The following is a 23,259-nucleotide window of genomic DNA, read 5'->3' on the forward strand; positions in this document are numbered from 1 at the left end:
TTTTTTAATTGCTCTTATTGTACTTAAAAAACAAAAATATTTAGTTTATGTTTATTGGAAAAACAACAAAACTCTTCAACTTAAGCCTTTATTACTACATTTGAGCTTCACATTTTTCCTTCCTCACTTCAGTCAATAGAGCCATTTTCAGATAAGGGCTTGGGGATTTCTTTTCTTTTTAAAAGAGGTCCTAAAATTTTTGCTACAGTTACTAACACTATTTCTAATACTAATAGTTACTAATACTAAAACAATTCCCAACAGCAGTCAGAGCAATGTGTAAAATCTTCTGAAATTATTAGACCAAAGAGGAAAAGGAAAGATGGTGAGACACTGTGTCTTAACAGTGGGATGCCAATTACCACTCTCTGTTAACAAAACACAGCCATTTACCAGATGTGTCTTTGCCTCCTCACTTGCACAAAGTGGCAATTCAATTAGAGGTCTCTTTCTTTAACAGTGCCAGAAATTTTAAACAAGTTTCACCTAAAAGGATTAACGATCTCCACTTTATTCCATTGAAGTCATCATTACACTTCTTTATTGCCACCCAAGTTATTATAAATCACGGCTCTTTCACAATTCTGTAACTTTCATCTTTGTGTGCTTTTAAGGTTCACCCCTAAGAAGGAGGTCTGCTGTAGAAAAAGGAATTCTCTTGATTATGTGAGATAGTTTAAAGAGATCTGTACTATATCAGGTGAGGTGTCAATAGAAATTTGCCGTGGTGGGCACTTCTAACAATGCCACCTGTAGCACACTAAATGCAATTGGCTTTATTAGACCCTTCTACTTTTTTTTGCCCCTAGCTGAATATTTTTTCATGGTTCCTTGGTTGCTCTGTTTCTCAGTATTTGAGGAAGAAAGTTACATCTGCTTGTATGACAATATCATCAGCATTCAAGGTTATTGTGTAAGTCAGGAAGAGTACAAACTGAGGATCTAAACAGAAAAAAATTGAAAGAATAATAATTTGGTGGTTTCTGGGGAGGTTCTGCTGTTGCACATATGAGCCTTCAGTCTATACCCACATCTTGTTTTCTTTATATTCTCTTTATCTAAAGATGGCTACTTCAGATACAACTCCTAATCACAGTCTCTGATCCATTGGTTACTAGAAGCTTTTGGGATTTACCAGAGCAATGATTTCTACTTCTGGTCCTTTTTTCCCCCTACACTGGTATGATGCCAGGAGTCCCTATGACTGAGAAAAGATAGAAAGAAGAATATTTAAGATAAAACACTCCAGCAGTAACTCTATCATCTGTTTTGCTAATCTGCCATGTGGAGTGTCTGTGAAGAACTCAGGGCAGGCAGAAAACTGGGGATTGGACAGGACCCATATAGGAAGGGATTCTTCCAATACACAATTTGGAAAATATGAGCTGTTTCAGTGCATTAAATCAGCAGAACAACTATTCACTTTTGTTGTATTAGTTTTCTGCCAACTCAGTGCACTGAAATGGCTCAGCAAACCAATGGCCAAGGGAGCTGAGGAGGGGGTTTGGCCAGAGGCAGGAGGTGACAAGAAGCTGCACAGCTGTGGAGTCCCTCGTGCCATTAAAGGAATTTCCAACTGCCCTGCCCAGGTGTAAAAAAAGACTTCTTCTCCATGGATCCTTGCAGACATTGTGCAAGTTTTTCTCTAGGTTTCACAAGTCCATCATCCACTCCATGGTGTCCCCTTTCCCTGTTTCCCCACTGGCCATGGGGCTTGGTGTCCTGTTCCTCTCTTTCCTTGTGGTCACTTGCCCCTTGCCCTGCCCCTTATACCATCCACGAACCTGAGACCCCGAATAACTGAGAAAACAACATGGTCACCCTCTCTGGCTCCGGATTCACCTTCAGCACACTGGAATAAACTTGCTGGAAATTGATTTGGGGCTGGGAGCCCTCTGCCTCTCTTACTGAGCCAGCCTTGTAACGTGTGTGGTTGTGTGAGCTTGAATTGCTGCCTGAATAGTTCTCAAGCAGTTTCTCTATGGAGAGGCTGACTGGGATCTAGAAGGGCCCTGGCTGTACCCCAAAAAGACACACTGTGACAGGCAGCTACAGAGGTGCTACAGAGCCCCAGCCTGTATTTCCTGCTGCTTTCCCCTGGCCCTGGCTTGTCAGGAGGTCATATGGGGAGCAGGGCTATGTAGGGAAATGGGAACACAGCTGCAGGAAAAGGAGAACAGCAGCACTCCAGTGGCCCTTTAAACTAGTTTAAACCACTCAAGTGACTAGAGCCCTACGTTTTTCAGTTCTGTTTCCAAAGGTGACATGGTTACATATTATTAATTCCCTCAGATGGATTAGTAAAGATATTTCAAAGGATTTCTAGTCAGAGATCACTAAGCAATCCCACTGTTAACATCTAACCTTCCCACTCAAGCTTCCATCGAGCATGGGAAGGCCTGACAAGAAATTAGCCTAAGCTGTAATGTGAGGGGACCTGATAACAGAGACACAGTGAGGCTGAGCTGCACACCTGCATCAACCAAAAGCTCAGGTTTCCTTCTGATTCTGTCAATAACTAAGGTGCTTTTGTATATCTATAAAACACTTTTTCTCTTTTTCACCCTATAAAAATTCCTATTGAAACAAAGGGTCTGGGAGTTATCCCTTAGTGTGGTATACCAAATTTAAGTCACAGCTCTGCAAGGAAAAACACTCTGAGGAACGAAGAGAAAGAAAAGAGAGAAGATATTGTTTCTATTTAAAACAAAGAAGACAGTAGCTAAAGATTTATTGACTTTGCTTTTGCTTTTAAGCTCTCTAAATATCTTACTAATTAGTATGCAGTGTCACTCAGAGAAATCAGAAAATGAGAAAATCAAAGGCAGCAGGAAAGTCGGGAATTGCATTTCTCACACTACTTGTTGCAATCTTTTCCAACTCTTTGTGTCCTGCACCTTACAGAGGATGCAGCCATCAGACCTCAGTTCTTTGTGGGGAAACCTGAGGCAGTTTTTGGCACGTTGCGCCCTCAAGTGACGAGTGAAGTGTTACCAGAACTGCATTCGAGCACCTGGACGTTCATTAGTTTATCGATAATGAATTAAATATTTTCTATGAACTTTCACTATTTGCTTTTGAAACAGATGATTAAAATTACTAACAGTGTTTCTGTATAGCATAAAGGTGTTTTCCTAAACTTGTCTAGGGGGTATATATTTCTTTGGTTGATATAATAACTAACAACATTTTCTTCTGCAATTTGCATAATTTCTGTTACACTAATAGAACTAATAGATATAAGCCCATTTCTTCAGCTAATTAAGTCACCTAAAACTATTCTCATGTTAGTTGAAAACTGCATTAAGTAGCAAAAAATGTCAGCACATTTCAAAAATATTGTGTTCACATCTTATTAGGATTCAGCCTGTAATCACATTTATAATTGCTTTGACCCTATGCCCCTCAGTCAAGTCAATTTACAGCACTTTTATAAAACCTTCAAAATTTTACTTGATACAAAACTGTTTGCATTCAAACAGATGTGCTCTGATTTCTAAGTTAGTCAGTAGACCAGACCAAATGACACCATTTATCCAAACCTTCCTACTCATAAAGTCCTTGGAAAGTTGTGTAACAACTTCTAACAGAAAAACCAGCTTTTGTAAAATACAAATTATTTCATAATCCCACATGAAACGACCCTGATTCCTGAACAGGTAGGATTCCATTATTCCATTAGAGAGCTTTCCTGGACACTCATTCAACAGTCACAAATTGAAGCTCCTGTAAAAGGAGCCAAGCAACTCCTTCCTTTCCCCCAGAAGTCTCTGTTATCACAGAGCAGCTTCAGGGGTCGCTCACTTGATTCTTTTCTTTTTCTTGGGAGCCCTCCGGTATTTTCTCAGGTGGCTGCACAACGTGGTGTTTGCTGGGTGTTAGAGGCTGCTCTCGAATAAAGTGGTGCCATAGTGTCACCTGCTGGGAAGTTCTGCCCCTGCTTCTTTTTACAGGGCCAACAAATGTTAAATAACTAAAGTTTTTTACTTTCTGATACTCTGTGTTCTAGTCCACTAAACTCCTATGAAAGATTTTTTATTTTCTAAAAAACAGGCAATACTTCAGAGTAGAACAATAAATATTCTGGACTTTGCTTCAGACTGTCATTCAATATATATCTGGTGGGTGTTTGGTCTTAACTGTCTGATTTAAACTTATACTGAGTGAGCTGCAATTCTTCTGATTCCATGCCAACATCTCAATGCAAGTTTCTCTTCCATATTTTACTGTCTTTTCCTTCCTTTACTACAATGACACACATTTCCAGCTATAAATGTTTTTGTGTGTCCTCTTAGAGAGTCTCATGATTATAGAAAGGAGTTTCAAAAAGTTGATTCTGTCATTACCAACGAGTTTTTGCAAGGATGACATTAGCTGGTGCAGTGGGATCAGGGAGCACAAAGTTTTGGTTTTGAAATTAAAAGAAGCTTTGACTCAATACAGGTGCAATGACACAACTGGAATTTTAGTTTTCTTTAAATCACTTTTTTATTTAATGTGATAGGAAAGTATCTTAACTAATTGGCTGCACTAGAATAGAACAACAGCTAGAACTTTTGTCTCTAATTACCTAATCACTGTTATAATGGAGGAATTAATTCATAGGTCTGGAAATTGTTGAGGATTTGGGGGGGAAGGGGGTTTTGATTATGTCCCAAAGGAAACATTATCATTTCCTAATACCATTTTTCCTCAAGTGGCACTCACCACAGCAGCCAGAGGGAAGAATGTTTTCATGGTTTGAGGAATGGGGAGGGAGAGAAGAGAACAAGGAACATTTTATTGCTCTTTGATGCTGCTGCAGTCACCAGGAGGTGACTCTGGATGTCTGCACTGTGCTCATGCACAGCTTCTTGTCCTGTTTGCACAAAGTGATGGTTTAGGACTTGTGGGTGAAGCTCTACACAGCAACCACTGAATTCTCAACAAATACTGTGATTTGTATTGCTCTGTAAAACTTCTATAATGTGCTGTCAAACATATAACACACCGTTTGGGGGGGGTTATGTTATTCCCAACTACAGTTACACTTGGTATTTATTTCTTTTAAAGGTCGAAAACTCAACTGGATCATTTGCAATATAATCTGTTTTGCTGACTGAAAAAGTTATAGGAATGCAAAGTATAAATAACAGCTAATCATAGAAGTTTACCCTCCAGCACACAGTGGCATTTTCCTGCTTTTAAATATTTATAGTATGTGATTAACTCGAAATGTTAAATGGCAAAAAAAGTTTCTTAAAACATTACCCCTCCCAAAAAAAACAATAAATCTGAGATAAAGAGGAATTAGCCAAAGAAATTGTCTTGCTAAGTATCATTGAATAAGAATTGAGTTTCTCCTATTCTAAAATTAATTATCTTCCATTCTGCTAGGCAGACTTTTGTATTAAATGTACAATTTCCTGATTAAAATAGGAATTCTTCCAGAATAATCTTTTTCTATATTTTGAATTCACTACTTTTTAAATATTTCAAAAGTGAACTTTTATCCCACCACATAAGAACACAGAGAAGAGGGGGAACAGTAAAACCAAACAAGGTTGTGCAAGATCTGCATGAAAAAAGAACTGAACTTTACTTATCTCAGCTTCATAATGTTTTGGTTTGGTTTTTTTTCTTTAGAAACACCTTGATTTCTAGGGTTAGGAAAAGCAAAAAGCAGTGAGTCACTCAGTCCCCTAACTTTTCAATGAGACCTAACTATTTAAAGTATTTTTGTGATTACACAGAACTGACATTTATGGCAGACCTAAACTAGCTACAAAATGGGCTTTCAAAAGAAAATATTGTTCATCTTCACATGAGTAGCAACAGCTGGACCTGTGGTCTGCAAAAAGAAAAGAGTGGTGAAATATCATCATCTGCAGAAGACCAAAACAGGCCCAACCTCCAAGCTAAAAGTAAGCAGTGTTATTCATGCATAGTGCACCTCCCTGATAAACCAGTGAACCAAAACCCAAGTTATATCATTTATGTTTTTGAGTTTTTTCATTTTTTATTTAACGTGCCTAAAGCTGTACTCTGTATTAACTCCACCCTCCTTGGCTGCTGCAAATTACTCCTCAAGAAACTGTCTGTAAACAAAACAAATCTCTTTAACTTAGGGCTCCTTTACAATGCCACAAGACGTTTTGATTGCTTTAAAATAAAACATGTGAGGACAGAGGGCATTTAAAGTAATCAGTGGCTGAGTAAGAAATTTTGACCAAATAGCACTAAGTGAAGAACAATTAAATCATGTGTAGCAAAAGTTTTAGCACATTTACTATGCACAGTATAAATTTTTCTCATCAGACACTTGAAATAAAATTATCCAATGTTTCTTTAATTGTAACATAAGAAAAGATTATCGCAGACTATGTAATAGCTTCACTTCATATTTTTACAAAATAACTCATTGTAAGGCTCTAAAGAAGAGTCTGAGGCACCATTATCTTAAGGGAGCAACATAATGAGGTAAAGAGCAGCCTTGGCTAACTCTTGTGTTCTCAGCCACAAAACTTTTATGCCCTATTCTTCAGATGCATTGGAAAAAACCATTAATTTAATGCTTAGAACTCTGCTTCTAGCCAAGACTACCTTTGACACCTGACTCTAATATTGGATAATTAATGAAAGGCAGAAAATCACTATCAAATCTTATTCCTGTCAAGAGGTATATTCATATATTCAACTGTAAGACCTACAGAGCTGAGCTATTTCCTCACAAACAGCCCAATACTGCAGGAGTCCACAAGATGGAGCAGAACTTATCTCCAGCAGACTTTAGCAGAAGTAGCTTAAAGCCTATACTTAGCTCATCTGAATCATGGGTGAATAAGAGGCTGCTGATCTCTGAATTCTCGACAAAAATATAAGAGCTTCCGTGTGCTTTATGTAACACAAGTTGTTTTCAGTGTCTAAGAAGCCAAGAAGACAGAATCGATCATGAAGTAGCTTATATTAGGGGGAAAAAATATACAGACTTGCAGATTTATATTGCTGCAAGATGAAGGAAGTTGACCTTCAACTCTCTGATTCTACCCTCCTCCTTTTATTTCCTTAAAAAAAAAACCCAAAACTTTCCTCTATGTAGCACAAAAAGCTCATACGCAGCATCTACTACCTCGTGACTAAAGGACTGACATATCTCAAGCACAGGCAGCTGCTGGATGGAAAAACAGTTACCAAGCCATACATCAGTGGGCTACATCAATATTTGAGTTACACAGCGACATCAAATTTTCATACTGGGATAATTTCAGTTCCCCTTCATGATAGATCTCTCTACCAAACCCAGCCCACAGACATTAATGCAATGGCTTTACAGAGTAGTTGTGTTTTCATGTCAGTGAGGAGGACAAGCCGTTCTCAGAGCAGTGCACCTGTCATACCAATCCTCCACTAAGTCACAACGACTTGATTCACAGGCAGAGTAACAGAGATCTCGTTAAGCTGTCACAACTTGACTGTGTAAATCTGAGATGTCAAAACACATTGATTTTTTTTATTTAAAATTATGTCTGGGGACACAGGTAGCAGTAAAAACCTGTACCTTTTGTTTCTTTCCTAACTTATTCAAAGGCGATTTTTGGTTTTTTTGTTTGTTTGTTTGTTTGTTAGGGGGTTTTTGTTTTGTTTTTTCATATTCCACGCCATTTAAACTCTGAACACCAAGGGAAGTGCTCAGTGCTGGCCGGGCCTGTCTTGCAGCCCTGTCAGTGTGTGCAGGTGCTTCAGGCTGCCCCCGGGACCTGCCCGGGCCTCAGTCCCTGCCCGTACTCCCGGTTCCTTCCCGGCTCCCGGTTCCCACCCCAATCCCCGGAGCCTCCCAGTTCCCGCCCCGGTTCCCGGACCCCCCGGTTCCCACCCCAATTCTCGTAGCCCCCCGGTTCCCTGCCCCAGCTCCCGGACCCACCGGTTCCTGCTCCAGTTCCCGGAGCCCCCTGGTCCCCGCCCAATTCCCGAACCCCCCGGTCCCTGCCCCATTCCCGGAGCCCCCAGTTCCCGGACCCCCGGTTTCCTGCCCCATTCCCGGACCCCCCAATTCCCGGACCCCTCGGTCCCTGCCCCATTCCCGGAGCCCCCGGTTCCCGCCCCGGTTCCCTGAGCCCCGGTTCCCTGAGCCGTCACGGTCCCTGCCCCAATTCCCGGACCCCCCAATTCCCGGAGCCCCCCGTTCCCTGCCCCATTCCCGGATACCCCGGTTCCCACGCCAATTCCCGGAGCCCCCCGTTCCCTGCCCCAATTCCCGGCCCCCCGGTTCCCACCCCTCAGGCGGGGCAGGGGCGGCTCCCCCGCCCCGGGCCGCGGTCATGTGACTCGTCCAAGATGGCTGCCGGGGAGCGCCGCGCCGCGCCCGCCGCGGGAAAGGAGGAAGACTTTGAGATTATCGACAGAAAACAGATCCCTGACGCGGCCGAGCTGAGGAACGAGGAGAAGGCGAAACCGGAGGAAGGGCGGTGGTCTGCTCCGATCTTGTCTCTGGCCAGGAAAGCCTCGGAAAACTTGGCGCTGGGCTATGGCAGCGCCCTCAAGTCCGCATCCCTGGTGGGACTGGTGTCCAAGCCCGGCAGCAGTGACAGCCCGGCAAAGACAAGTACGGCTCCGCTTCTTTAGTAAACTCGCTTTTGTGGTGCGCAAATAAGTTCGCTCCCGTAAGTGCTGCTGGGTCGTGTCAGTGGTGCATGGGTGTTACTTTGAATTTCCTTTTTTTTTTTTTTAAGATGCTGCAGTTTTTTATTGAAGTAAAATTAAACGAGCGACACAGATGTAGAACTTAAGAAATGCATTATAACCAGAAGAAACCTAAACTCTTATATTTGGAGAAATTTTCTTTTGTTTTATTTGCTGCCTTTTCTCCTTCTCCTTTAAAGCTCCAGCAGCCTGGCTGCACTGAGGGAGCTCCCAAAATTCGACATCCTCCCTCGAGTGCTGCTGGTTCCGGGAAGGAATTCGCTGTACCTTTCATGTCAGAGACTAGACAAGCAAACTAAGATACAGATTCGTTATAAGCTACTTCTTAACTACACTAAAGATGCCTTCAGTAATCACAGCTTGTTTTGTTCCACATTGGCATTTCTGGGTCTTGCAGCCCCACAGATTTATGGAACAGGTCTCTTAGAAGTGAATTAAAATGGGTTTAGTTGAATCATATGGAAAATAAATCTCAGCAGTATTTATAATGTGGGAAAAAAAAGCCCCCAACATGTTCAAATGCAGCAGAACTTGGGCCTGGAGCCTTGTACTCCAGAGTCTCAGACTGATGCTTAATTGTTCTGGAGCACTGGAACTTAACTTTGCTCTGTTTGGTGCTCACCTCTTCATTTTAATAGTACTGAGTATTCAAAGGGAAGATCTGTGGAGTTGAGTTGGGACAGCATGGGGCAATGTTACTGCTGATGGGCTTCTTAATTTTTTTGTGAAAAATTCCTCAGTGTTGCATAGTCAGAGTTGAAGATTATTTACCCTGAGAAAATTGACTCTTATTTTTTCCTGCATCTCAAAGTCTCACACCAAACAAAATTCTGTATGAAAAATCAGTTAATAACTTGTGTATGAAATGTGAACAGGCACTAAGGCACCTGTTCTACCTGTTCAATATTATTTACCTTTGACCAAGCACTTAAATATAATTTAAAGCAGGAATGTTTAAGAAATAAGCCGAGGCCTGCAGGACCACTTGTGGAAAACTTGGGTCTTGTTGCCTGCTGAAATCTTTTTTCAGAGATTTTGTAACTCTATCTGCTACTTCATTTCTGTTGATCTCATGCTCTAAACACATAAACGCCCTCCTAAAACCAGTTTGCCACTGAGGAAATTGTGTCCTGCCTTGCAGAGAGGCCAGAAGCTTCAAATCTAAAGAAAACGAATCAAGAAAGATTTGCAGTCCCAAAGACCAAGGGATGGAGAACTGTGAGCTTTCCTTTGTGCCTCCATGTTTTCTGACTTCAAAGTGTGCTGAATAATTACAGTAAACAAAGCATGTGGTTTCAAAACGATGTTGAAACAAATCTCTTGAGTTGAATAAGATACAAAACTGTGTGACTGCATTCTTAAAGATTGCAGCATCACGTCTGTGATCTCTTGCACTGATAACCTGATTCCTAATTTTTGATGCTTGGCTTTGGGAGTGTGTCTAATATCTGTTTATTTTTGCATGTACCAACCTGCACAGTTTTGCAAAAGATGTACTTGACTGTGTAAATTTGCAACAGTCTAAAAAAAATATTGTTCAAGTAATTATTTAACTTAATGCAAACCAGTATTAAGACACTTCTTAGTTTAAAATTGTGTTCATAAAGAGCATTTAATTCGTAGTATTTTATTTTTTTTATTCTTGTGGATAATATGCATATCTTGAGCAAGGTGTAGAGGCAAAGTATTCCTGGTAAGTAAAAATTCAAATTCCAAAAACCATCAAAATGGTTAGCATTGCTTTGAAATATTCCAAAAAAACTCACTGTTTTTCTGGTTTTGCAGCTTTTATTCTGTTTCCAATGTGTAACCTGACAATATTGGGATCAAAATTCTAAATATTACAGTGTTTTTAATCCTCAGCCTCACGTCAACACATTAAATACAGTTTTGAGGTATCCATTGGCTACAGACAATATATAGTATACTTCTTATGTATTTGTATACACATAATATACTGTATATTGATTATATAGTATATATTCTATTGTATATAGTGTATGTAGTATATATACAATGAACTACAGAGTAGCCTGCAGAGATGACAGCATTTTCTCTATTGTGGTTATTAAGTTAGATTAGAATGACTCTGTTTTCCCTCTTCTGACATAGGGAGGAGTTTTGCTCATTTTTAACCCTAAATTAACATTGTGTGCACAAAAAGGAAAACGCCAGAGAGGCTTTTGCATGACCTTAAAAGCTATGTTAACCATCTTGAGTGTGACTGACACAGGGCTGGGGCTTCTGCCACTGCTGTTTCTGCAGAGTGTGGCCGTGCGTGAGAGCAAGACTGTCCTCATGAAACAGCAGTGGCTTAAAACATGATTTTGGTGGCCAATGGACTGTGGTTGGCAGCTCCTGTCAGAGCCTGTAGATGCCTTAAGGAGCAAGGGAGCTGGTCCTGCTCCTGGTCCCACTCCCCTTGTTGTCCCAAAACAGGTTCTTTCACTTGGTCTGCAAGAGACCAATCTCTGCACAGAGTGGAGGGATTTGATTTATTTACAGTTTTGCACAGAAAGGCGGCTGGGTGGCAAATCCATAAAGCCAGCACAACTACCAAAACTTATCACTGTTGTAGGCATTAGGCATTAATGTTTGTTGGCTACAAATTCCCGAGTTCTCTTATTAATTACAATTCTATCTTCTGTTGGTAAATGATATCCTCACTTCTCATGCTCATCGGTCCCCATGCTCAGTCTATCTGTTCTTTTGGGCCAGTGAGTTTCTTAGCTGGGTTGTCATAATCTGTCCCTGCCAGAATTACCTTCTACCCAGCCAGAGTTGATTAGAGCACAGTTGCTGCGTTGGCTTTGAGTTTATTCCTTATCTTGGGGGTTCTGCCAAATGGCATAAAATCGTAGAATACGCTGGGTTGGAAGGGAGCCACCAGGATCATTGAGTCCAGCTCCTAGCCCTGTACAGGACCATCCCCGAGAGTCACACCGTGTGTCTGAAAGTGTTGTACAAATGCCCCTTGAGCTCTGTGGGGCTGGTGCTGTTACCATTTCCAGTCCCCAAACACCCTCTGGGTGAGGAACCTTTTCCGATCGAAACCTGAACCTCCCCGACTCAGCTTCAGGCCGCATCCTTTGAGTCCACTACCAGCGCTACATCCTTTTATTACCCTCCCCTAGGCCTGAGCTCACTGCATCATGTCCAGCCCTAAACCTTAAGAAGGGAATTCTGCCGACCGGTGATTCTCCTTTGTAACACCTGAGCGTCACCTACACCTCGCTCGTTAACTGATATTTCACGCCTTAAATGACCCTTATCTTTGCTTAGGCTCGAAATAACGCGAAGACAGAAACCCACCCTTTCTTTTATTAAATCTGTACATATTGCACATTTCACCACACGCCGCGGCCGCGCCGAGCCCGCCCCGCGCCCCTCACGGCGCTCTAAGATGGCGGCCGGCCCGGGCCCGCCCCTGCCCCCGCTGCAGCCGCGGTAACACCGGGGCCCTCAGCCCGGCCCGGCCCGGCCCCGCCGCTCAGGTACGGACCCCGCGGGCCGGGGCTGTGTTCATCCCCGGGGCCGGGCGAGGCGCTGAGGGGGGTTAACCCAGCTCGCCCCTGCCGCAGGATGGAGGCCCGGCGCGGGCACCGCGGCCAGGGGGCTCTAAAGGCTGCGCAGCGTCTCCTCCGTGCGGACTGTCCGCAGGTGTTCGGCGATGGGGAGGCCGCGCCTCGAGTGCTGCGGTCAGTCCGGGCCCCCGCAGTTCGGCAAGGACATTGAGGGGCTGCAGCGGGACCAGGGAAGGGCTGCAGGGATGGGGAAGATTCTGGAGCACAAGTCCTGTAAGGAGTGGCTGAGGGAGTGGGGAGTTTAGTCTGGAGAAAAGGAGCCTCAGGGGTGGCCTTATCAATCTCTGCAAGTCCCTGACAGGAGACAGGTGGGGGTTGGTCTCTTCTCCCAGGCAACCAGTGATAAGACAACAGGATATAATCTTAAACTGCACCAGGGCAGGTTTAGGTTGAATATTAGGGAGGATTTCTTCACAGAAGTGGTGATTATACATTGGAATGGGCAGCCCAGGGAGGTGGTGGAGACACTGTACCCAGAGCTGTTTAAAGAAAAACTGGATCTGGCACTCAGTTCCCTGGCCTACTTTGATCGTACATTGGACTCGATGATCTCAGAGGTCTTTTCCAGCCTTATCGATGCTGTGACTGTAAAGCAGCTTTCCTTTCCCCGCCCCTGTGCCCCCAGGTACGCGGTGTCACACCATGGAGGAGCGTGCCAACCTCATGAACATGATGAAACTCAGCATCAAAATCCTCATCCAGTCAGCCCTGAGCTTGGGCCGGACCCTGGACTCGGATTTCCCTCCACTGCAGCAGTTCTTCGTGGTGCTGGAGCACTGCCTCAAGCACGGGCTCAAAGGTGGGCACTGGCTGCCAGGCTGGGCACAGACAGGTCAGGGAGTCTCTGTCATGCCCTGCTGTGGCTCCAGCTTGACTTCTGAATGGCATTATTAATTCTGTAAACATACAGTGCTAGTCAGTATTACAGATATGTGGTTACCCTTGTACACCCTGTATTTTGTGCCTCCTAAACAGTCAAGGTATTTTTAATGCCCCCTTTCCACAGGCATGTTATAAGCTGGTAAGACAAAGTAACAAAGTAAAATTTATCTAAAATTCTGGAGTTGGAAGCCTATCATTTTTCCTCACAAATCTCTCTGTATGCTCCCTTTAGTGAAGAAGACTTTTATTGGACAGAACAAATCGTTTTTTGGTCCTTTGGAGCTAGTGGAAAAACTTTGTCCCGAAGCATCAGATATAGCAACTAGTGTAAAAAATCTGCCAGAGTTGAAGTAAGTTAATTGTTGGGGATGATGCATTTTGCTCACACTGCTGGGAAAAGGAATCCTTCCTGTAGTCTCTTGGCTTCCTTAACAAGCTCTTGTTCCCAAAGAAAAAAAAAAAAAAAAATAGGGTGTGTAGGAGGCATTGACTTCTCCAGGAGATAAGGAGGCTATCTCAAAATATTCAGAGTTTCTGACTCAAACAATGCTGTCAGATTGAAAACAGCATTTGGAAACTTTTATAACCTTGCTAAAAATAACTAAAGTCTTCACCAGTATTTTCTTCCTCTTCTTTCTCCCACTTTTATGATTTTATGTCATTTTGTGCATGCAAAATGGGTTGAGTAATTCAGGATTATTGAAATAGACTTGATTTTAATACTAGGATGTATTAATGGTTGTTTATGGTGGTAGTTGACAATGTGTATGGTTTTTCAAATTAAGAAGACTTTGCAATATACTTTCCCTGAAGAATGGAATATACTTAAATGTTCTTGTGTTCTGTAGACAACAATTCATTTCCCCAGAGATTCGTTGTTATTTTTTAGTAAGAATTGTTCTTCCCCTCACTTTGTAAACTGAGAATTTTGAATTTGCACGAATCTAGTTAATAAAACACCTTGGTTTTACCAAAACATGCAACTTTTCTTTTCAGGACTGCTGTGGGCAGAGGGAGGGCTTGGCTTTATCTGGCACTCATGCAAAAGAAACTGGCAGATTATCTCAAAGTACTCCTGGACCATAAGCATCTGTTAAGGTAACAGCACAGACATGTATTCCTGAATATTCCTGAATCATTAACACCTCCTGTGCCTCCAGGGAGAGTCATTAATTGACCAGTTTAAACTTGTTCTTGCAGCCTTCAGAGGAGCAAGTGCTTAATTGTTTTTGCAGTGAATCTACAAAGGAACTTGCAGAGTATTTCTTGAGAGAGTTCCAAATCTTCTGCCTTATGCAATAAATTAGTGAGAACTCAGCTGAGTTTTGTGAAGGCTGCATTGTTGTTTATATGATTTCGGTGATGGAAGTGCTGTTATAATTGTGTGATGTGCAGTGATGCCTTATCCTGTTTGTTCCAGTGAATTTTATGAAGCTGATGCATTGATGATGGAGGAGGAAGGAGCAGTTATTGTGGGTCTGCTGGTTGGACTCAATGTTATCGATGCAAACCTCTGCTTGAAAGGAGAAGACTTGGATTCCCAGGTGAAGATTAAAGCTTAAATAGGATTAGTTGGTATAAGATTCTAGTAGAATTAAGTACATCTATAAATACTTCATTGAGATGGGTCCAGATTTCTTTCCAACATGGCCTTTGTTGAAGCTTGTTGTCTTTCCCTCAGTGAAGTAAAAGAAAGTTCATAAATAGCAGTTTATGGAAATGCTGTCAAAACTAATAACTGTGAGGAAATTGGTCACACATAATATGGTTACTTTGATGCTTTTATGATAAATGCTAAGCTTGCATGTTTGCATCAGCTGGGAAGAATATATGCATTATTTATCTCTCTAAATCTAAACTTCAGATTTTTATCATTTTCCAAATATACAGCAATGCCTGCTTCTATGCATAATTGCACTGTGAAGGTGTGTTAATATCTGAAATGTGTATTTCAGGTTGGAGTGATTGATTTTTCCTTGTACCTTAAGGAAACACAGGACAGTGATGGCAAACAGTATGTATGGTGAATTAATAATTCTAAATCATTATAGTTTTTGTAGAAAAACCTGTCAGACAGTCTGTGGGAGGATGGGAGTGCTGGATATCTTAAACTATTAATCATCCTAAAAGGAGAACCCAAACCAGTTCTTGTTACCTAAACAAAAGTAACATCTTTCAGAGAATGAATTTGTGGTAGTATTAACAACAATTTGGAGGGTTTGAGTCTTGAGCTGAGATCAAATTAAAAGTACACAAAATATTAGATTGTGGTTTTATTTGGTTTCAGAAGAGATGATTTCCCAAGTCACCCACTGCCAACTCACTGCTTTGTTTTTAAGCACAGTTTCAGAAACCCACTCAGCTAAATAGCTGTCTTGGAGGGAGAGATCAGTTATGGAGGAGAAAATGTAATTTTAAGTGAAATATTAGATTTGAGATTGCAGCTAGCAGCACAGATCAGGTCTTCTAAGGTCTTCTAAGACCTTTAGCAAATGAAGGCATCTCCATATTTTATGTGCTTCTGTCACTTCAGAGCACTTCACTGTGGAGCTGCTGAGAAGCAGCCAAGCAGCTGCTTCACCTCCCTGGTGCTTCTGATCCAGCTCAGGCACAAGTATTTTTATAAGGGAAGGATAAAAGATTTTAGCTCTGTTTGCAGGTCTAGGCTTAAAGCCCTAGTACAGAATAGCACTTTAGAATGAAGGAGATTCTTCTCAATCAATAAATTCTTGCTTTTACAATTAGAGATGGAGGGATTACAGCTGTCCTTGACCAGAAGCATTATGTGGAAGAACTGAACCGACATCTAAGGTGGGATTTTCATCTATTCTCAAATATAAACACTTGTCCTGTTTGGCTTTTCCAGCATGGCTTTGAAACTCTGCTGCCAGTCTTGTAGATTTTTGTTTGATATTGAAATGCCTTGTATGATTATTTCCCAAAAATCTTAGTTTCATTTTGTATTCCTACTTTTCTGCAGGCACATACAATGCAGAAAGCAAGTGTGTGTAATAGTTTACTTTTTTGAGAGTGATTAACAGAACATTTTGTAACTATTTTTTTCAAGAGAAACTATTACAAGTGCATCTGGAAATTCATTCCTTAGAGGAAGAGTCCCTACTCTTCCCCCATAGGTTGCTCAGTGGGAGGAGCAGGCCTCTCTTACCCTCTTGAGCAGGAGAAGGTGTTACAAATGTGAAAGCTAAGCCACAACAGGGCTGCCAGCAGAAGGACATGGTCCTCTCAGTGCTTGAGAGGGGCAGTTGTTCCTCCTCTGAGTTTTTCCCCAGCTCACCAAAGTACTTCATTGTTAACAAATTGAAGATGATAAAAATACTGTTGAGGATCGGAGTAAACACTGACACTTCAGTTATTGTTTTTATGTATCTCTCTTCCTTGCTGCAGTTGCACGGTTGCAGATCTCCAGAACAAAATAGACTGTTTAGAAAAGACCAATTCAAAGCTCCAGGAAGAGGTTTGTATCTGGTCTGTTAGGTATTTTTCACAGCTCTTTTCCATCAGAGACAAAACTCCCTAAGACTGCACCTTACACCTGAAATATTTGAGTAGATCCTGGTAAGCTGTGGGGGCTGGACAGACTGGCATGGGTTGGCATGGGTTGGTGTGACATCTAGTTCATGACACAGATCCAGGGTGGATTTTAGCCTTTTACACTAGGTGCCTTTCTTTGCTCAGTTAATATTTAAAATAATCGATGAGGATGTGAAGCAGAAGTTGGTGAACAAATGTTGGTGAGTAATTCACTTTGGCTGACAATGGGTACAGCTGCAGAAGGTCAGGCAGCTCCTGTGGAGAGCAAAAGGGGAAGTGGGCAGCACAGCTGCTGCAGAGACTGAACTACTGACTTAAGAATTGCTGCAGATGCTGCATGATTACAGAGTGATTAAATATAGATCTGTTCTCTTCATACAGCTTGCAGCAGCGACCGACCGGATTGGATCCCTTCAGGAAGAGCAGCAGCAGCTGAAACAACAGAATGAATTAATTCGTGAACGGAGTGAAAAAAGTGTAGAGGTGGGACACCTTTTTAAAGATGATGAGGATCCTTACAATAAGTGATCCCTTTTGATCAGCTGTAGAGAGTTCTTCCAAGCCTCCTGTGCACTGGAATGCTCAGCACAGTTGAATATGTTGCTATGCAGGTCACTGGGTTTGGGTGTTGTGTGCTCAGGCATTAGATTTTATTGTTCTTTACTACACACCCAAAAATACACTTGCAGAAGGAAGAACGTATTCCAAGTATTAGAGGTATTAAAGTAAAATGTGTAGAGGATTAAAGTATTTTTATCATTACTGAAATTTCATTACTGAAATTTACTGAAATTACGAAAGTAATTTCATTATTGAAATTTCAGCTTTTTAATGTTTGCGGGGTCATTGATTGTAAACCAGTAGGGTTTTACTTGAAATAGCCCATTGAAATACTATGTTACACAGAAGAATTAAAGGGATACTTTAAATACTTTGTGATCTTATGTAGCTGATGTTTCTTGTAGGTAACAAAAGAGGATACAAAAGTAGAATTGGATACTTATAAGCAGTCACGCCAGGGTCTTGATGAAATGTACAGTGATGTTTGGAAGCAGTTGAAAGAAGAAAAAAAAATCAGGCTGGTAAGGAAACTTAACTATAGAAAGTGAAGTGAAAGACACTGGGTTCAGCCTACTGTAACAGTACAAATACATGATGACAGCTGTGCAACTTTTGCACCTGTTCAGAATTCATAGAGCAATTGTAAGTAAGATTCTGGGCATTGGTCATTAACAGTGTCTGTAAGATACTGTTAATAAGGTTTTTGGAATGTTGGAAATAAAAGGCCTCTTTTTAAGAAACCGCTGGCATTATTATAGCAGAGACACAGTTTGTGTATGGGGTTATCTGGGTTTTATCCCTGACCTGTGGCTACGTAGCAGTAACTAGGAAATCTCTTTGCAAGGAACTAGAGAAAGAGTTGGAGCTACAAATTGGAATGAAAACAGAAATGGAAATTGCCATGAAACTTCTGGAAAAAGATACTCATGAAAAACAGGACACTTTAGTTGCCCTTCGTCAACAGTTAGAAGAAGTGAAGGCCATTAACCTGCAGATGTTTCACAAATCCCAGGTATGTACAGGGGGCCAGGGATGGTTTTGTGGGGTTTCTCTTGTTTGGGTGGGTTGTGGTTTTATGTTGTTTTTTTCAGTTGAACAAAACTGTGTGACAGGCATTTCTACAAGGAAACCGTGGTGTATCAGTGCTCACACAAAATATACAGAGCTTGTTTCCATTAATGAAACAAAAGTTTAACTAGCCTCTCCATGCATGAAGTAAGAGTTCAGCAAGCCTTCCTTTCCCACACCTGCTGCCAGAAATCCAGGGGGGATTTTTCTCAATTTTTATGGCCTATTTCTTGATGCCTGTTCAGGCTTTAACCAGGTCTTTGCCTCCTTCCCAGACACTTGCAAGTCAGTGAAATCCCAGTGCTGAGGTGTGCCTTTGCTTTTGAAAGCATTATTTATTTATATGGGAGGTTTTTTGCTTTCTGGTTCCATGCCTACTGAATGCAGTTGTTACATCCAAATCATCATCGGTATTCTTATCCTGTCAGTTTAATCTGGTTTTATTTCTTCAGGCTTTTTCTGAAGAGAACATTTTTGGCTTGCTGCTGATCTCATAGGTCAAAACTTAGTTAAGGTGGTTTGGGTTTTTTCTGAGGTTGTAACAAAATAATTGGAGCAATGTCTGCTCTGGCATTATCAGCATTTTGTTTGCACATTCCAGTCAGACCAGGCATGGCCTTTAGCAAGCTGAACATTCTTTATCTGGTGGCAGACTTTAAACACTGTTCACTATTTCCTACAGAATGCAGAGTGTTCATTGCAACAGAAAACAGAAGCAATATCCTCTTTTGAAGGAAAAACAAATGAGATGATGTCCTCTATGAAACAAATGGAAGAGAGGTAATAATTGCAAGATCAGAAAGTCAACATTGAAGCCAGTAGAAAGTTTCCAATATAAACAGGATGACCTTCCATATACCCCACAGACATTTGGGCCTGTGTGCCAGCATGAGCTTTTTTACTTTCTCCTCTTCATCCCTCTGTGCTTGCTGTTCTTGCTTCCCAGGCAAACATGCCCATAACTGACCCACTGGAATACTATAGCTCTTTCCATAAGCAGGCTGTTGAAAAATATGTAAACCTCACTTTAAGAACAGGTGTGACTTTGTTTTGGTTTTTGTTTGTTTGTTTGTTTGTTTGTTTTGGTTTTTTTTTTTGTTTTTGTTTTTGTTTTTTTTTTTTGTTTTTGTTTTGTTTTGTTTTGTTTTGTTTTGTTTTTGTTTTTTTCAGAAAAAAACTTGTTTTAAAAGTCCTTTTTTTTTTTTTCTCCACTAGCATTTTCAGTTCAAGCTTTTCTAAAGATCCCTATGGTAACTCTAAAAGAGGAGGGTGAGAGGGTGCAGGGCAGGAGGGAATTGGGAACAAACATGTGTGTTCCTCCCCGTGCAGGCTGCAGCAGGCAGAGAAGGCCAGGCAGGCGGCAGAGGAACGGTGCAATAAGATGAAGCAGGAGCTGACTGGGAGGCTCAACTCGTGTCGGCAGCAGATGGCCCAGCTGGATGAAAAATGGTATTTAATCTGAGCAGGTGTTTTCCTTCCCTTTGCCATTTCTCTAAGAAGTGTTTTCTACTCCTTTTATGCTGAGGTCTAAGGAGGGCATGAGTTTGAAATTCTGTTGGCTTCAGCATTGACAGACCCAGGGAAGCACAGCACTTGTGTACAATGCAGTTAGCATGAGGCTTTTGACATGTTTTTTCCAGAACATCTTATTTAGAGCACAGAGTGGCAGCAAAAATCTGCTCATTCCAACTGTCAATGGAGCCTTCAATTATTTTTTTAATACTTTTTTAATAGATCAGGAGATAGATATGCTTGTAGGCTGAGCATAGAACACTGTCATCCAAAGGGACTGGGATTTTTGAAGGGACTTGTGTGTTTTGAAGGGACTTGTGTGCTCTTAGGGAATGTTAATCCTCTAAAAATTTCTAATACCGATAGAAAAAGCTTTTTTCACTGTTCAGACTTCAGGGTAGAGTGTCCCTTTTAAACACAACAGGTTAAACACAGGTAGTGAAATATTTCCTCATGGGATTGGTTTCTTTGGGGGATCTTTTGGTTTGTTGTTTTTCTTCTAGCCCTTCACTGCTGTTTTTTTTTTTCTGTGACCTGAAAATGTTAACATATGTTAACTGTGTTAACATTTTTGACGTCTGCTGCCTGTTCTTTCCTTTCCCAGAACACCACTCTAGCTTTGCCCTCTTTTGGACAAGATTTCTACTTCTCACACTGTTGCTATCCTTAAGTGCTGTAGGATATTCTGCTGCTATAGGGTTTTTTTAGAATGAATTATTTTTAAATAGCTCAACTCTGGAAAAGGAGTTAAAATCCGAAAAGGAGCAGAGACAAACTTTGCAAAAAGAGCTGCACCAAGAGAAGGATGCAACTGCTCTGCTTAAAACAGAATTGCAACAGATGGAAGGACTGAAAAAGGTATGCACAGTTTCAAGCATTCAGAACAACTGAATGTGATTTATTTTTTAAGCATGAACATTCTTGTTAACCTGAAGAGGATTTGCTGCCACATGTGAGGTAGTTTCTGGGGACACAATTGTGCACCTGTATCTGTCTGTGTGCTCCTGTGTTGGCACAGGACTGCCATGTTCTAGCCATGTTAAAGGATGTTCAAAGCCTGAAAATCTTCCTTTTCTTCATAAACATGTTTAAATTATTCCACTGTTTGTGCAGAACCTTTGGGTAGTTCCCCCATGTAGTTTTAAAAATCAAGCCTTAGAAATAGGGGGATTTGCAAAGGAGCTGATTCTTGTGAACTGCTTGGGCAGTTTGTGTAGACTGATCGAGGTTATAGGTCAAACAGTGCACAAAAAACTTGAGTTTGTGCTTGATTTTATAGGAACTGAGAAAACTGCAAGATGAGAAGCAGCAGCTGAAGAAGGTCCGTGAGGAGCAGGAGCAAGCTCTTCAAGAAATGGGACTTCATCTCAGCCAGTAAGTTCTAGGGAACAGAAGTCCTGTAAATGACAGAAGCTGGAGTATCAGACTAATACCAAGAATTTTAAACCTCATTTACTTATAAAAATCAATTGATATGAGAATTTTAGGAGGCATTTACTATGTATGAGAAACTAAAGAGCCATGAAATGAAAGTGAGGGAGGATCTTGTCAGAGTGAGCTGGCTGAGAGGAAACATTAAAGAAAATGTTTAGTTCTTGTAGTAGAACTGTGCTTTTCCTACATTCTTCTGTTTATACTGAAAAGGGGCAAACCCTGAGTTCACAAAGTTTCCCAATGATAGTGAGTAAGTTCACAGGGGTAACAGGGAGCTCACTGAAGATTTGGGGTTTGGGTTCAGTGGCTTCACACTGAAATTGCAGGGAAAACCAAACACAACTAAATAAAAAGTCATGCAGGGCATATTTTTTTTTCCAGATCAAAGCTGAAGATGGAAGATATCAAAGAAGTAAATAAAGCACTAAAGGTACTCTCTTGTGGATATTTTGACTAAGCATATGAATTTCATTTAACACGTTCAAATTTCACCCTGGTTATTCTGCTTTAAAAGATGGCTTTTGAAAAATACCAACAACGTTGCTAAAATGCCTACAGGTTTATTTGTATCTCCAGCATGGTTTTCGTTCCAATTTTCCAGGGTCATACGTGGCTGAAGGATGATGAAGCAACCCACTGCAAGCAATGTAGAAAGGAATTCTCCATCTCAAGAAGGAAGGTAAGGCTCAGCAGATTATTTTTAAATAATACATGGAAAACAAAAATGGTGTTGTTGCATACCCTTGCTGGGGAAGGGGGAACCTGTTCAATTCCGAACCTTGTTGGCATCATAAATACATGGGGAATAATTTGGCATTTACCACCCAAAAAATAATACTGCCGTTTCAGTTCTCTCTGTGGGGAGCTGCTGTGGCTGTGTTCAGGCTCCTTTCCCGGCTGAGCAGACTCCGTGCCCGGCCCGCGGTGTGGGACAGCGCCGGGACCGGGAGCCGGGGCCGGGCGATCCCAGCGCAGCCGCCCTCCCTCCGCAGCCAGGCCCGCGCCCGCCCCGGCTCCTGTTCCCGTTCCCGGCTGTTCCGGGCCGGGGGCAGCTCCCGGCCGCGGAGGGAGCGCAGCTGCGCTGGGATCGCGCCCTGCGCAGGAGGAAGTGCTGCTGGGAGGGCTGGGCTTTGGTGGGAAGTAGAGCGACTTAAGTGGACTCGGAAGCAGTTCCCAAGGCCTGATTTCTCTCTTCCTGATGCTGTTTTTAGGCAGCTGTGCTCATTCTGACTCTGTTTTTGTAGCACCACTGCAGGAACTGCGGGGACATCTTCTGCAGCACCTGTTCCAGTAACGAACTCGCGCTGCCATCGTACCCAAAACCCGTCCGTGTCTGTGATAATTGTCACACATTACTGCTCCAGCAGTGCTCTTCTAATTCCTCCTAAGGCTCTCCCACCCTTGACTGAGCCACTTTAACATTGGAAAGTAGCCATTATTTTTTTAATTCTGAGCAGCAGGTGTATTCTGTGCAGCAGACTGGACTGGCTGGTCTGATAATTTCCACTCTAAAAGCAGTGTAAATTAATTTGTAGGGATTGTGCAGGCTAATGCTTCTCCAACTGAAATAATTAAGAAGTTATATATCAACTGTAATTTCCCCAAAAGTTCTATTTGAAACTAAGATTAATTTTTCTGATTTTTATAGATATTTGTATTAAAATTTGTATATGGCATTTCTACATTTATTTGATCCCTGTAGACATCATTGTTTCTCTGTACATGAACTTAATTTACCTTCACTGTAGGTGCTCCTGTGTGTTCCCCTGGCTCGTGTACAGTTTTGTATTTGCTCTAAGTCAGAGAGGAAAAGGCCAATTTATGAATTGTCTGTAGAAAGCTTTATAAGGAGTGTCAATGAATGTGCCTTCAGTTCACTGCAGAGTCAAAAACTGCACATCATACTTGTTCTGGAAGTCGCTGTGACCACAGTGCAATAGTTACACAATAAAGTCTTTTGCAAAAACTGAAAGCAAGCAAAGTTCTA

The 23,259-nt window shown here is 41.7% G+C and overlaps 1 protein-coding gene across 3 annotated transcripts; it reads left to right on the plus strand.

Annotated features, from left to right (window-relative positions):
- The first annotated feature begins 8,273 nt into the window (after window positions 1–8,273).
- On the plus strand, window positions 8,274–23,237 carry RUFY1 (RUN and FYVE domain containing 1). 3 transcript variants are annotated; one of them, XM_083871424.1, is made up of 18 exons: window positions 8,274–8,581; window positions 12,889–13,062; window positions 13,378–13,495; window positions 14,142–14,243; window positions 14,566–14,689; window positions 15,101–15,159; window positions 15,891–15,956; window positions 16,551–16,620; window positions 17,079–17,180; window positions 17,663–17,779; window positions 18,103–18,270; window positions 19,009–19,106; window positions 19,656–19,775; window positions 20,567–20,696; window positions 21,118–21,212; window positions 21,654–21,702; window positions 21,874–21,951; window positions 22,517–23,237. In XM_083871424.1, the coding sequence occupies exons 1-18, from the start codon at window positions 8,314–8,316 to the stop codon at window positions 22,658–22,660; spliced, it is 2,082 nt and encodes a 693-aa protein (XP_083727550.1). In that variant the 5' UTR covers window positions 8,274–8,313; the 3' UTR covers window positions 22,661–23,237. The 3 variants fall into 3 exon arrangements, with proteins under 3 accessions (XP_083727550.1, XP_083727551.1, XP_083727552.1); XM_083871425.1 differs by having other exon boundaries at window positions 8,534–8,639; XM_083871426.1 differs by lacking the exon at window positions 8,274–8,581 and adding an exon at window positions 12,089–12,173.
- Window positions 23,238–23,259: the final 22 nt, after the last annotated feature.

The sequence above is a fragment of the Zosterops lateralis genome, assembly GCF_965231275.1.
Source record: "Zosterops lateralis genome assembly, chromosome: 14".
NCBI classification, from domain to species: Eukaryota; Metazoa; Chordata; class Aves; order Passeriformes; family Zosteropidae; genus Zosterops; species Zosterops lateralis.